General features: G+C 38.1%; 1 protein-coding gene and 1 long non-coding RNA gene across 5 annotated transcripts in view; one reads left to right on the plus strand and one right to left on the minus strand.

Annotated features, from left to right (window-relative positions):
• LOC119868790 (armadillo repeat-containing protein 4-like) overlaps positions 1–9,541 on the plus strand; it is a 91,272-nt gene extending 81,731 nt beyond the window's left edge. For 3 of the 4 annotated variants that reach the window (XM_038589031.1, XM_038589030.1, XM_038589029.1), the window contains exons 11-15: positions 3,043–3,189; positions 3,589–3,798; positions 6,532–6,774; positions 7,296–7,406; positions 9,358–9,541. In XM_038589031.1, coding sequence (XP_038444959.1) covers positions 3,043–3,189; positions 3,589–3,798; positions 6,532–6,774; positions 7,296–7,406; positions 9,358–9,516 — 870 coding nt within the window. In that variant the 3' untranslated portion in view covers positions 9,517–9,541. The remainder of the gene's footprint in view (positions 1–3,042; positions 3,190–3,588; positions 3,799–6,531; positions 6,775–7,295; positions 7,407–9,357) is intronic. The other variant, XM_038589032.1, reaches the window with a different exon arrangement.
• On the minus strand, positions 8,115–9,713 carry LOC119878401. Its single transcript, XR_005386830.1, has 2 exons — positions 9,072–9,713; positions 8,115–8,285 (listed from the first exon to the last, which is right to left on the minus strand). It is a non-coding gene; the product is annotated as an uncharacterized LOC119878401 (long non-coding RNA).
• Positions 9,714–15,295: the final 5,582 nt, after the last annotated feature.

Here is a 15,295-nt window from a genome sequence, read left to right on the forward strand (position 1 = left end):
GGAATGTGAACTGCGAAGTATCTGAAGGCTGACAGAGCCTGGAAATGTCTGAGAAGACGCAGGGGCAGGATGACAACTAGCAAAACAACTTGCATTAATTTAAGAAGTGGAAAAGCTTATTGGAAGCATTCTTCAAAACCCTTCAGAAACTAGTAAAATAATATTTTACTATGTTTTCTCCAGCTCTTAAAACTTCACAAATGCAAATACATGATAAAATGTGAAAATAAGTATTGGCAACTAATTACATTCTCAGGGGAGATTTAATTGAAAAATAAGCATATTTGCACTGCTTCTTCTTAGTAAGATGTTTATGGCATCTGGTCAAAGTAGAACAAACATTTGAAAATCCTTTGACATAGCTGGTATTTAAAGAATAGCAATTGGCTAACATTTGTGGCTCTGTATGCTGAATATTTTGGCTCCCATTCGCTGGTATTCATTCTGAAAGATTTATAATCCTTTGGGGAGTGTGGTCAGTGACAAGAGTAGAACTAAATCCTGAAATGTGGAAAAACTAACTTTCCCTAATATAAAACTGTTCTAAAAAAAAACTCTCAAGTCTATGAATATGTTTCCAGATTTTCAGAAAAAAAGCTGCTGATTTACAGAGTTTTTTTTCTATAAGGATCTAACTTCTCAATGATAAATGAAAATTTTCCATCCTTTGGCTTCAAAAGTGGCTTAGAGATCATTTAGAAAAATATAGTGTCTTACCTTTTGGGCATCTACCACAAGTACACAATTCCTTAAAATTGTTATGTCATTGGTTATGGTGCATATGATGAAATCAAGCACACAAGATAGAAATAATCTAGAAGAGAAAAATTAAGAGACCTCGAAATGAAATAGGAAAGAATGACTGTGCTGAATGTGTAAGTAGGAAAGTGCTACCAAAGAAAATACAATGCAAGTATAGCAGTCAAGAAAGTCTTCTATCACACACCACTGAGAACGCCAGGACAGCATGCTCTGCTTCGGAGTTTGGTGTGTGTGTGTGGACTCTGTTGGCTTGACTGAGGCATGACATGCTGTTTGATACCTTCTTGCTTTCAAGTCATGCTTGAGTCTGAAGGCACTGCCTAAAGAACTCTATCTGAAGCTCCTGGTTTGCATTTTTAAACTTTTCATGTGGGAGCCCACCCAGCTCTCCTCCTCCAGGTACACCAGGGGAATTTTTGGGCTCCTTTTAACCCAATTAAATTCAACAAAAGAATTGTTAAATAATTGTTTCTCTCGCTTTCTCTTTTTTTTTATATATTATGATTAGCATTTAGATTCTTCTTTATGAGTTATGAAATATCTGCCTTCTGTTTTTAAAAAGAAAGGCATCAAAAGTGCTAATGTGTGTTTGAAGAGGTCCTGTACCCCAAAACAAGGGAGATTATAAAATTGAATGTAATAAGGATTTACTATTTTATGTTTCAAAATGAACTGTAGGACGATTGGTGGTGGTAAAAATTTCTCTTGATATAAACAAAAAGGCATTAAAAGCTATGGGAAGAAAACTCCTTATTTTCAATGTAAATAGTAAAGTGAAGGCTTTTGCCATTCTCAACTTCATCTTGAATATAGAGGACAGCCTGGATTACTCAGGAAGAAAATTAATATGAAAAGCAGACTGACAATGGTTTCAGCACAGGATAGTGGTTTGTAATATTTTTAGAGATGTGGAGGGGCTTTTATGGACGCATTAAGAGGAAAGGCTGAAGTCTAAACCTTTCTATCTTTTTGATGCTTGCCCTCTTATAATCCCATTTCAGCTTCTTATTTTAAAAGTAACACATCATGTTGTATTCACAAAAGGATTTGTGTGTGTGTGAGATATGAAGGAGGAGGTTGGGCTGCTTGGATATAATTTCCACTTTTGTGTAAATGTATATATTGTATCTATGAACATGTATCTGTAATATAGCAATATAAAGTCATAATCAGCAAATGAGAATAAACATATTTTGTAGGTGTCTTTCTTCAAAAAGGAAAGAGATTTATTTGAGGCCATTCATACTGTGTTTTGAGGTAGAGACCGAAGGCCATCTTTCATGAGCACCTTTTACAAAAATAGTTTATCCTTAGCTCCATTAGAAACATTGCTCTTGTGTCTTATGAACTATTTCGGTGCTTATACTGGAACTCTTATTTACCATCCCGTCTTAATAGGAGGAGAAGTAATATGTACTATGTTGCATCCATCAGAAGATTTTTTAAAGCATTAATGATGGGTGGACATTGCTTAAGAATTCCTGCAATGAATTCTGATTATAATTTCCTGGTGCATCTGTTTCACTGATCAATCATTACATTCTTTTAAATTCTCCCAGATTGTTTTACCTTAAAGGAGCCATTCCCCACTACCTTTTACAGCTGGTGATTAGCCAAGCAGACATTGATCACATGATTCTCAACACTGGGACAGCATTTTGCATGCGATACTGAAGGCTACCTTTTTGTCCTTTATCCATACACGGAGTCATCTCCAGTTCCTAATGGGCTCGCCACCTCCTTCCCAACCCCATGGCCCCTCTCCCACTTAATCCTGGTCTCAGCATGGATTGTTGTACTGCTTCCCACATGGTTTCCCTTTCCTCAGGTTTTTCCCTGTTCCAGACTGTTCTACATACATCTGTGAGAATAATTTCCAGACACGGTTTGGATTGCACAGTATGCTGTTCAAGAACTCCAGGGACGGCCTGTTACCTCTGCATAAAACTTACATTCCTCAGTGGATTTCTCAAGGCTTGCCCCTCGACTCTATTTAATGTACTAATACCACCTAATGCTCTAGCTGTTTAAAGCAGACAGACCACCTTTAAATGTTGACTCTTAATTGGAATAATGTTTTATGATACTCTGTAAAGCTTTTTTGTGCTTCAACTCTACATGATTCATTTAACAAATTATAACCCACTCGGAGAACTTAAAAAAATTTAACATGCCATGTATGGGGAGACACATTTCCCAGTTCATGGATTCATAACCATTAAGGAAATTTCTATAGAAGCGTGATCTTATTTAACCTTTCCATGGCCTTGCGTTTCGTAGGGAGGAAATCAGACAGCTACAGTGATTGCATTGCGTTCAATGAAAGATTTCAACTTGGCGCAAGAGACCTGCCAGTTGGCAATCAGAGATGTTGGAGGCCTTGAAGTTTTGATAAATTTACTGGATACTGATGAAGTCAAATGTAAGGTGAGTGGCTTACCTCACGTGGGTGATGAGCCTTGTTCATACCTCTTTGTGCTTCTCTTTTTACTGATACATCTCTGCTACCTCTGCCTAGTTCTTGTCTTTGCCTGCTCATCTCACTGATAGCTTGTTCCTTTTGTTCGCTGCTCTTCTCTTCTTGGCTGTGCTTTATCTTCTGGTTCATTTCCAGAACCTTTTCTATGTGCTTCTTAAATGATGAATGTTTGTCTGCATAATTGAAGGAAAATAAGGAGGCTATGTGTAACACCTGGGAACAGAAGGCATTTCCTTTAAAAACTTCATGAGGGAAGGATTTGAGGTAGACTTGGAATTTTTAAAACTCTAGGACTGGTTATGTATTAAGCACTTATTTTCACCTCTAACTCCTATTTTCTCATTTAGATTGGTTCATTAAAAATCCTAAAGGAAATCAGTCATAATCCTCAAATCAGACGTAATATTGTTGACCTTGGGGGCTTACCAGTTATGGTTAATATACTTGATTCTCCACATAAGAGTCTGAAATGCCTGGCAGCTGAGACAATCGCAAATGTTGCCAAGTTTAGAAGAGCCCGACGGGCAGTGAGACACCATGGAGGCATTACCAAACTGGTGAGTACCTCTGCCATTGTCATCAGCACACCACCTGCCACCAAGATGTCACCTCTCTGCTGTCCTTCCTGGCCACTCCTGGATGTTAAATAACCATAGGTGTGTTCCAGGAACCTTCTTTGGTATAACGTCCTCAAAAACTGTTTTTGTGTATTCACATTAGCAACTGGCCAGAAAACAGGTCTGATCTTATTTTTCAAAGATATATACATCTAAATAAGAGATGTAATTTACACCTACCACATTGGTAGGGAGATGTTTATGTGTGTGTGTAGTGTCGGGAAGTGTAGTCCATGCTCTCTGCTCTGGTGAGCTCACCATGAGGACTGCCTCCCAAGGAGACTGTCAGAGCAACAGACATTTATTCATCTCATTGTTACTTATGATAGTGACAACTGAAAACTATGTTTACCATATGAGATCGGTAAAATAATATGAAGTGTATCTCGAGGAAACATGCATCATCAGCTATCAGTATATAATATTATATAAAATTATGACAGGATCAAAACCTGATTGACACATATGACTCCAATTTTCAAAGACTTACCTAACAAGTATATAACAAGTTTTCTATAAAAACATGTGAAATAAATACACACAATTGTACGCAGGTGTTTCCTCTGAAATAACTACCAATTTTTCTTCATATTTTTCCACATTTGCCAATTTATTGTGTATTATTTTTATAATTTAAAAAATGATTATATCAATAACTGTCACTGAAAGAAATAAGTGAACATTCTGTTCAACACTCATGTCAAGAAAACGTAGGGCATTAAGGAAATGCATTTTCATCCACCTTCCAAAGGATCTTGTGTTCCTCCTATAGCATTTACATACTGGACAGTCTCCACTTCTATAGTTTGAGCTCCTTGAGATAAGAGATGTGTCTTACTTATCTTACTGTCATCTACAGCACTTAGCCCAGTACCCTACACATATGAAAGGTTAATAAATATACATTGAATCAATATGCATTTAATAGGAATGCATACACAGTGAAATGTGTTTAGAAATTTACTGAGAGATTCTGTGTACGGATCTTCCTTGATTTACAATGGAGTTATATGTCCAGATAAACCCATTGTAAGTTGAAAATACCGTAAGTTGAAATGCATTTAAGTTGAAATGCATTTAATACAGCTAACATACTGAATATCACAGATTAGCCTTGCCTACCTTAAACATGCTCAAAATACTTAGCCTCTAGTTGGGCAAAATTATCTAACACAAAGCCTATTTTATAATAAAGCATTGATATCTCTTGTAATTTACTGAATCTGTACAGAAAGTGAAAACACAATGGCTACAGATTGGGAACAAAATGGTTGTAACCATATCAGTTGCTTACCCTTGTGATGTTGTGGCTGACAGAGCTGAGGCTTGCTGCCACTGCCCAGCATCACAAGAATGTAACATACATATTACTAGCTCAGATAAAATTCCAAATAGGATTTCTACTGAATGCATATCACTTTCACACCATAGTAAAGTTGAAAAATAAGTTGAACCATCATAAATTGGGGACCGTCTGATGTCACTTGTAATCTGTAGATCACAATAGAGTGTAATTATTTGCTTCAAAAATAAGATAGATTTATGGCTGCATAGATGGATAAATAGATGGTTAGCTATGAGATAAAACAAATGTGATAATGTTAATTATAGAATCTAGGGAATGTATACATTTTTTGCTGTATAATCACTGTACAACTCTTTCAGCCATTGTGTATGTTTGAAAATTTTTCATAATAAAATGTTGGGGAAAGGTAATTATTAGTATGATTATCAGTGTTCTGCTTAAGTAATGAAGTAATACATTAGGCTGATGTGGCTGTCTACTGGAATTATGAATAATGTATAGAATAAATGAGTAATGTAACTTAAAACTATAAATTTTAGTAAATTTCTTTTATGAGAGTCTTATATATCACATTCGGGGACTTAGAATTTGGTACCTGAATTGCAATTACTTGGTCAAGATAATGCTACACATTTTAATATAATCTTACATGATAGCTAAGTTAGGAATGGGAAAGAAGAGTAATAGATCAACCATTAATAGACTTGTAATTACTAGGTTGAGAACACATCTGAGAAAGATCAGGATTGGTAATCCATTTTTGGTTTGCTAACAATATGAGGGTAGATGACATACAGATAAGAGTCCCTCACTAAAATGGGAAGAGAGGGAGATCACTCAGTACAGAGATGGAACAGTGGGCTTGTCATGACATCAGAGCAAGGGAATGGAGGTTAAAAGAAGAGCAGGCAGGAGGCCATTGACCACAGTGGGGTTTGGGCACTTAGATGGAGATAGATCTCGAAAGAGGCACACCTGGTAGAAACCTGGGCAGAAGTTAAGAATTCTGAGCAAGCAGAAAGAATGCATCCATGCAGGGAAGGATTGTAAGAACCCGGGCTGCAGATATAGTATACAAATCTTGTTAATATAAATGTAACAGCCATATTAATATTAATACAATCTTGGTGAGATTAAATTTCTTGTAGGAAGGAAATGTAAAGGCTCCCAGATCTGGAGGAAGGTATATTTTGAAGGGTTCTGTTTCTTTGCTTTCACTGACTATTTCTGTGTAGTATGAAAATTAATTCGTAGAAGTATTCTTATTTTTGATGGAAGTTAGCTTGGTAGCAGCCCTGTAACTGTTGTGGGAAATGTTGTTTTATTTTAAAGATTCCCACATACATTGTATTTATCTGTTTTTGTAGGTCGCTTTACTGGACTGTGCACAGAGTTCAGCAAAACCAGCTCAATCAAGTCTGTATGATGCCAGAGACGTGGAAGTAGCTCGCTGTGGGGCACTGGCATTATGGAGCTGTAGTAAGAGTAATGCAAATAAAGAAGCCATTCGTCAAGCCGGCGGCATTCCTTTGTTGGCTCACTTACTGAAGACTTCTCATGAAAACATGCTAATTCCAGTGGTGGGGACATTGCAAGAATGTGCATCAGAGGTACTCAAGCCAGCTCTGCTTCCCTTGTTTTCATTTGCATTAACTTTTTTTTAGTTGAATAATAATTTTTAAGATTATTGTGACTGCTAAGGATTTTTTTTGAGAAGTCAGCAGTTCTTTAGAGAAGATGAAACTAATAGAACATTAATTAAATGGTTACCTGTGTGATGTATTTTTTAAAATGTTGACTAAATTCTCTTATACAGTTGTGTTAATCTTGGACTTTAGTGTTTTTTAAGAAAGTTTGTTTGGCATACTTATTAGTAAATGTAAATAGATATTTATATTCATGCATTACACATGTAAATATTTAAATTTAAGGGATCCCTGGATGGCTCAGCGGTTTAGCACCTGCCTTTGGCCCAGGGTGTGATCCTGGAATCCTGGGATCAAGTCCCATGTGAGGCTCCCTGCATGGAGCCTATTTTTCCTTCTGCCAGTGTCTCTGACTCTCTTTCTCTGTGTCTCTCATGAATAAATAAATAAAATCTTTAAAAAAATATTTAAATTTGTATTCTTAGGAAAACTACCGAGCTGCAATCAAAGCAGAAAGGATAATTGAAAATCTAGTCAAGAACCTAAATAGTGAGAATGAACAACTACAGGAACAGTGTGCCATGGCCATCTACCAGGTATGGTGGACTCCCCAGCAAAGTTGTGGTGTTCTTCATATAGTTAAGGTGGCATTTCTAAATATGAAGTTTCATTCTCTGGGGCTATGACTCAGGAATCTGCATTTTTAGCAAGAATCCCCAGGGATTTTTCTGCACACACAGGTCTGCATCACTGTGCTAATGATAGATGCCTGTGTATGTGAGAGAGAGAAGCCTGCTCCAACATATCTTGATTATGTACATTTCTAGAAGGTACTTATATATCTTTGTCTCCTAAAACAAGTTACTTAGTGTAAAATAGCTAAATATATGCATGGTGCCTTTATATTGCTTTTCAAGTACCCTGTTCAAACATACTGATCTTGGGAAATTTATCTTCTGCCAAGACAGATGGATGATGAATGAGTGTGTGCTTGTGTATGTGTGTGTATTCCTGTTGTATCTTTTTATTATTTTAATCTTCATTAGCTTTTTGTGAGTTATGCATTTCATAGTACATCAGAAAAGGGAAGAAAAGGTAGCCTTGACAAATTAGTAGATGGCTGCTTACTGGCCATTCCAGCTTCTACCTATCAGAGAAATCAGAGCTGATTTCCTAGAGGAATACATTTTAAAATGTGCACAGTGACAGTATGCCAAAATGACAGAGTTAGAGAAAGGGGTTCATGTCAGTAGAGAATTGTATTAGTTTGCAAGGGCTGCCATAACAAAATACCATACACTGGGTGTCTTAAATAACAGAAATTTATTTCCTTATAGTTCTGGAGGTTACAAGTTTGAGATCAAGGTGTTGATAGCATTGCTTCCTTCTGGAGACTCTCTCCTTGGCTTGTAGATGGTCATCTTCATGTTCACATGTCTCCACATGTTCCTTCCTCTGTGTCCTAATATTTTCTTCTAAGGATACCAATCATATTGGGTTAGAGCCCACTTCAGTGACCTTTTTTAACCTTAATTACCTCTTTAAAGATTTTATCTTCAAATATGGTTACATTCTGAGGTACAGGGGTTAGGACTTTGACATATATCAGTTTTAAGGAAACACAACTCATAACAAGGATATATATAGCCTTGACTGGCATACATGCCTCATATGAGTAATTATGAAGGATTGGTTAGAAATAGTGATTAAGTTTTTAGAAGTTGCAATGTAAAAAACTGAAAATCATAAATAGAAGATAAAATGGCAGGTGCCTTGTGTGCATTTACTGTGAGGATTTCTTCTAGTGGCCCTCACAGATGATGCATGACATGCATCTGTATCATGTGGCCTCACAACCAACTGTATGCCTAGGATGATAACATATATATGCACCAAATTTAGCATCTTTTTTCTCTCAAACCTGGGAATCATGATAAGCTGGGAACATCTATGCAGTACATATTTACTTCAAAAGATGACATGAACATGGATAAACATAATACTTATCTCAAAGGATGACACAAACTTCTGGACAAATATATCTGAATATAATGCCATTTGCTGTTGATATAACTAACTGTTCAGAGCATAGGAACTCTATTAGGGAAATGCTCATCTCTTAGATTTGGGGGCAGAAGCATTGAAGATCAGGCTAAAGCTTTATCACTCAGCTATCTTTTCTATACTTTCCCGAGACTGGGGATTGCATGACTGCAGAAATTCTCTGTCCATGCATGTGGTATTCTAGATTTCTTACCAACCTCTCTTTCTGTCTTCATGGAAGCCCACACTACCTCAGAACAGCTTGGAAGAATTTCCAAGCATGTAGAAAGTTCTAGACATTGCCAAAATCCTGTAAGGGAAGAGAGACACTGTCAGATAACTGCCAATATAAAGGAGAATTATATTTTACTTGGAGGCCCCTTCAGAAAATGATACTCTCTGAAAAGAAGTTTTGTAGCCACCAGAATGTCAGCCTCTTTAGCAATCACTGGAAGCTTGATATGCCGTCATCACTGACAGCCTCTGATTTGACTTTTTGTGTAGTGTGCTGAGGATAAGGAAACCCGTGACCTGGTTAGACTGCATGGAGGACTTAAACCCCTGGCCAGTCTGCTCAATAACACTGACAATAAAGAACGGTTGGCTGCTGTCACTGGGGCAATATGGAAATGTTCCATCAGCAAAGAGAATGCGACCAAGTAAGAGAAGCCTTTCAATATTCTATAATAAAAACATGGCCATTGAGGAATAGCTGTATTCTTAACTCACTGAAACTACATTGTGTATAGTGAGTCCTTCAACTAACATCTTCTCTTATTAATATGTAAATTTTTAAAAAGATTTTATTTATTAGAGAGAGAGAGAGAGCATGAGTAAGGTGAGGGAAAGAGGAAGAGGGAGAAGTAGACTCTCCACTGAGTGGGGAGTCCAACATGGGGTTTGATCCCAGGATGCTAAGATTATGACCTGAGGCAAAGGCTGGCACTTAACCAACTGAGCTATCCAGGTGCCCCAATATATAAATGTTTCTAAATAAAAGTATGGATGCCTAAAATTTATGGCCATTAAACTACATTCCCATAATGTTATTTTAATAAAGAATCGGTCCTAATATAACTCCTATAGTTTTTATACATGTACCTTCTAGACCAATTTGGCAGAATCAAGGTATTTTTAGAAATGAAAGACTTCTACTTCCCATCCCACCACCTGGCAATGGTTTTCTGTGCCTCACTAAAGGACTTGCTGACATAGTCTGTGTGTTGGGTTCTTTTTTTGGGGGGCAGCTGTTTAAATTATAAGTATCTCTGATTTCTTGTAGAGAAAGGGTTGATGTGATGGTGAGGGGTTGAATTTCCCACTGAATCTTTAGAGATGGAAGTGGTTCCATTCTTTTTCCTTTTTTAAAGATAATTGAGTCAGCTGGATGCCAGTTAACCAGTTAAAGAGTAGTCATTTTCAAATTATTTCATTGAATTTTAAAATACTTGTAAACTGATTTATTTTAATCTTCAAATTTATCTCTTCATATACTTTTAGAGTTCTTATGCCCTATGATGGATATTCTGAGGCAACCCTTCTTTGTATCAATGTGATGATTTTTTTTTAAGATTGTATATTTACCTGAGAGAGAGAGAGAGAGAGAGAGAGAAAGTATGCATGTGTGGGGAGAGGGTGAGAGGGAGAGAGAGAATCTCAAGCAGACTCCCCACTGAGCATGGAGCCCAACTTGGGGGCTTGATCTCTGAGTGTTGAGATCATGACCTGCACTGAAATCGAGAGTCAGATGCTCAATCAGCTGAGCCACCCAAGTGCCCCTCAGTGTGATGATTTAACAAGAAATTCACATCTTACTTAACAGAAGATAGATTTATTTTTGCTTTGTTCATGTAAAATAGTCTCTGTGACATGGGAAAAACACTTGTAGAATAGTAGAACTGCTGACACTGTCATTTGGAAGAAGTTGTAGTTGTCTTAGAGACTGTATAGTATAGTGATTAAAGGTGCAGATGGCTAGATATGGATGCCAGCATCGCTGTGTACCAAGCTTCAAATGAGCTTTCTGAGAATGGGGATTGTGGTCATACTTGCATCATAGGGTTTTTGTAAGGACTGAGTGAGCATATGGTTGGCATTTGGCAATTTTGTGCTATTAATATTATCAGCTGATTTTATACCAAAAGTAATATCGTTCCTCTCTTCCTCGCCCTATCTCTTTTTCTTGTGATGAACTTAGGTTCGAGAATACGAGGCCATTGAAACTTTGGTGGGAACTTTAACTGACCAGCCTGAAGAAGTACTTGTGAATGTGGTTGGTGCATTGGGAGAATGTTGTCAGGAATATGAAAACCGTGTGCCTTGTCCGGAAATGTGGTGGCCTTCAACCACTCGTAAACCTCCTTGTTGGAATAAACCAAACTCTTCTTGTCAATGTCACAAAAGCAGTTGGTGCTTGTGCAGTAGAACCTGAAAGTATGATGTAAGTAGCTTCACAACTGAAAGATTTTATTTGAGAGTGTTAGGGGAAATGCTCAGGTCATAATAGAATAGTGGTCATCACTTAGAATTGGCGTGCATAAATGGTGAAAAAGTAAAATGGATTTACTTATAATAACCACAAGATTATCAGGTCATGAGTTACAGAGCCACATTGTTCCTTTGGATGAGCTGGAGGGCTGAGGCTGGGCATAGTGGTGAGAGAACTGAACATTCCCAGTAATTAATATCCCACCTGGAAACCTTCATATAATCAACAAAATTTTTCTCTGCTTCCTAAGGAAGAATTATCCATCTATCTAACTGAGACCCTAGGTAGTTCTAGGTAGCATTCTCACAATATCCTTGTTTCTCAATTCAATTCAGCAAACATATTTTAAGCACCTAACAAGTTAGCTGTGAACTAACAAGGGAAAGAGACAAAGAATTTTAAGCTGTGATCTTGTTCCTTAAGCAAATTTTTGTCTAATTAGGAAGAAAAGACTTAAATGTTGTACAACGTAAGAAAAATAGCAAGATTATATAGAGATTATATATACATACATAAATATATTTAAAAATATAGGGATCCCTGGGTGGCGCAGCGGTTTGGCGCCTGCCTTTGGCCCAGGGCGCGATCCTGGAGACCCGGGATCGAATCCCATATCAGGCTCCCGATGCATGGAGCCTGCTTCTCCCTCTGCCTCTCTCTCTCTCTCTCTCTCTCTGTGACTATCATAAGTAATAAAAAAAAAAATTAAAAAAAATAAATAATAAATAAAAATAAAATATAAACATATTTGTGTATAAATTAAATGTAAATATATTTACATGAAATAGATTGTGTGTGTGTGTGTGGTGTGTGTGTGTGTGTGTGTGCGCGCGCGCAGAAAGGCAAGAATCCATATGGGCCAAATATTGTATGAGGGTTATCCGGAGAACCAGAACCAACAGGATGAGAAAGGTGGGAGGAGTAGGGGGATAGATTTAAGGAATTGGTTCAGGTGATTGCGGAGGCTTGGCAAGACCCAAGGCTGCAGGCTGGAGACTCAGGAAAGAGTGGCATTTTGAGGTCAAAAGCAGTTTGCTGGCAGAATTCCTTCTTGCTCAGAGGAAGTCAGCCTTTTTTTCTACTAAGGCCTTCTGATTGGATGAGGCCCACTAAGTCATGGAGGATTATCTGCTATACTCAAAGTCCACCAATTTAAGTATCAATCTCATCCCAGAAAACACCTTCACAGAAATATGCAAAACAATGTTTGAGCAGGGGCGCCTGGGTGGCGCAGTTAGTTGAGCACTTGACTCTTGATCTCAGCTCAGGTCATGATCTCAGGGTTGTGAGATCAAGTCCCACATCAGGCTCTATGTTGAGTATGGGTCCTGCTTGAGATTCTCCCTCTTGCTCTGGTCCCCCTGCTGGCATGTATGCTCTCTCTCTCTCTCTCTCTCTCTCTCTCTCTCAAAAAAAAATTTTTTTTGATCAAGTATCTGGGCATCCCTTAACCCAGCTAAGTTGACACATCAACATTAACCATCACATATCCACCCCTTGTCAACTTGGTACCCACTCATGCATCTCCTTAAACCATACTTAATCTCCATAGAAAGATAATAACAAGGCCATATTCCTGCCTACCACTATACAACTATCCAGTGTACCACTGAAAATGCACTTAGCCCTTTTCTTAGAAGAGGAAGCAAAGTTCTTGGATGATGTTTATTCTTTTCCTTGATATTCTATAAATACACTGATGTAAAGTTCATCATACTTAAAAAATAGAAAGTTAATGTCTCATTTACATGATAAGAGGATAAGAGGGAAGAAAAGAAAACACACACACACACACACACACAAATCCATAACAAAATAAGGAGTATTTGTGACAATCACAGTACTTATTCTGTAACCGGCCATGTGGTCATAGCTTGTATTTACAACTACCTTCTTTCATGACCCATTCCATATTCCCTTGGCTTTCAGCAAGCACTTTAGCTGGTTGTGGTTCTTTACCTGGTGGGGTAACCCAAACCTTCATTCCTGAAGGTCTGGGCCATTAGTATTCCTGCCTAGAGTGGGTTGTTATAGTTTTTCCATCTACCTTAATCACAGGGCATGGTAATACTTAAGAGATGCCCTGAGGGATCTCCTGTTTTCCAGATATAGTCTTCTTTACCTCCATTGTGGAGTAGCAGTCCCTTGATAATTGGGATCAGTCACCCCAGCCAACACAGTAACTCCCTCCATTGCTTATTGATTTAGAGGCACGGGGCCAGAGTGCCTGGGAGGCAGGTTTAACTTTCAATTCAGTGTAACCACTGTTGTGTCTCCTAGTGGAAGCATTCCTCCCTGTGGGACAAAGACCTCCAAACCAGCAAAGTATAAGGTCACAGGAACAGGAAGCAAAAAATTTGCTAGTGGATCAGTCACTAGGGGTAATAGTGAGTCATTTCCATTCCCTGATTCCTAGACCCATGAATCCTGGCTATGTATGAAAGAACACCAAGTTATTTGGCAATTGGTTAGCTCTATTGGCCTATCCTATATAATCCCAGAGATCTGACAACCTTCCTTCATTTCATCTCTTTTTCTGTCCACTTCAGTCCAGGAGAGCAGTGTTTATTAAGATGGTTGATTGGATCCATGAGTCACACCTATAATCTTTTAATCATATGACTCTCCTATGTATCTCCCATATCATTTCATTCTGATTCACTACTCCTTCATTCAGCTCTTCAGTATGTATGACCAGGCACCCAGGGCTGCTGTGTAAGGATATATCCTGCACAACTCTAGGGAGCACCATTCCCGTGGACGTATACAGAGCATCATACTTTGGGGCCATACATAAAACCCTGTGGAAATGTATTATTTCCTATCTATTTTACCATTTGGTACCAGAAGCTTTTACCCTATGCCAGTCGTCTCTGGTAGTGCCCCTTCCTTCTCACTTTCCTGGCTTTTGTGATTCATTTGTGTTCATGAAGGTCCTCTTCCTTCATGGGAAGCCTGCAATTCTAAGACAGCCCTGAAACACTGTTAATGTGAGTCTCATCTCACTGCATATCTGGAAAAAAGTACTAAAGCCTCTATAATTCTTTTTGGATTTGGCTTCTGGAACCTTAGGCTCAGGGATTTCAGGCACCAAGGAACACTAGCTGTACTCATGATAACTTCAAGGAAAGAAGGGCTTATAAAAACAGTTTTCTATTGTATTTCTCTTTCGGAAAACACATGGTGTTCAGTAGCACATGATAAACACTTGTCAGTATTGGGTTTGTGTATTTCTTTTGATCTTTGGCTCTTGCTTACTTTTTGTCTCTCACATCTGCCAATGACACCAGCTGCCTCTGAACTTGTTTTGAATGTATCCTCCTGCTCTCTGCCTTTAGTTGAGGTTCTGGCATCTGTTACCTGGACAATTGAAGCAGGTCCTATTTGGTCTCATCTCACATCTCTCCCCTTCCACACCTCCCTGCATGGCACTGAAATTTATTCTTCCAAACAGTAGGTCTGATAGGGTTGTTTTCTTGGCCTAAAGAACTATCAATGCCCTCTCAAGCTTTGAAAACCCAACCTAAGTTCCTTACCCTGGTATTCAAAGCATTTGCCTCCTGGCCCCTTTCTACCTCTCAAGCTTCATCTTGAAAGTAGAGTGTATAATGTATATATGTATATAGTAACCATCAATTTTTCCCTATAGTGAAGAGTCTGTTTCTGGTTTGTCTCTCTCTGTATTTTTTCCTTTATTATTTGTTTCGTTTCTTAAATTCTACATGAGTGAGAATATGATATTTGTCTTTCTCTAATTTCACTTAGCATTATATGCTTTAGCTCCATCCATGTCATTGCAAATGGAAAAATTGTATTCTTTTTATGGCTAAATAATATTCCATTGTGTGTATCGGGGTGTGTGTGTGTGTGTGTGTGTACACTTGGGCTTCTTCCAGTAGTTTGGCTATTGTAAATGCAATAAACATAAAGGTTCATGTATCACTTTGAATTAGT

The sequence above is a fragment of the Canis lupus genome, unplaced genomic scaffold, assembly GCF_011100685.1.
Source record: "Canis lupus familiaris isolate Mischka breed German Shepherd unplaced genomic scaffold, alternate assembly UU_Cfam_GSD_1.0 chrUn_S1579H1768, whole genome shotgun sequence".
NCBI lineage: Eukaryota > Metazoa > Chordata > Mammalia > Carnivora > Canidae > Canis > Canis lupus.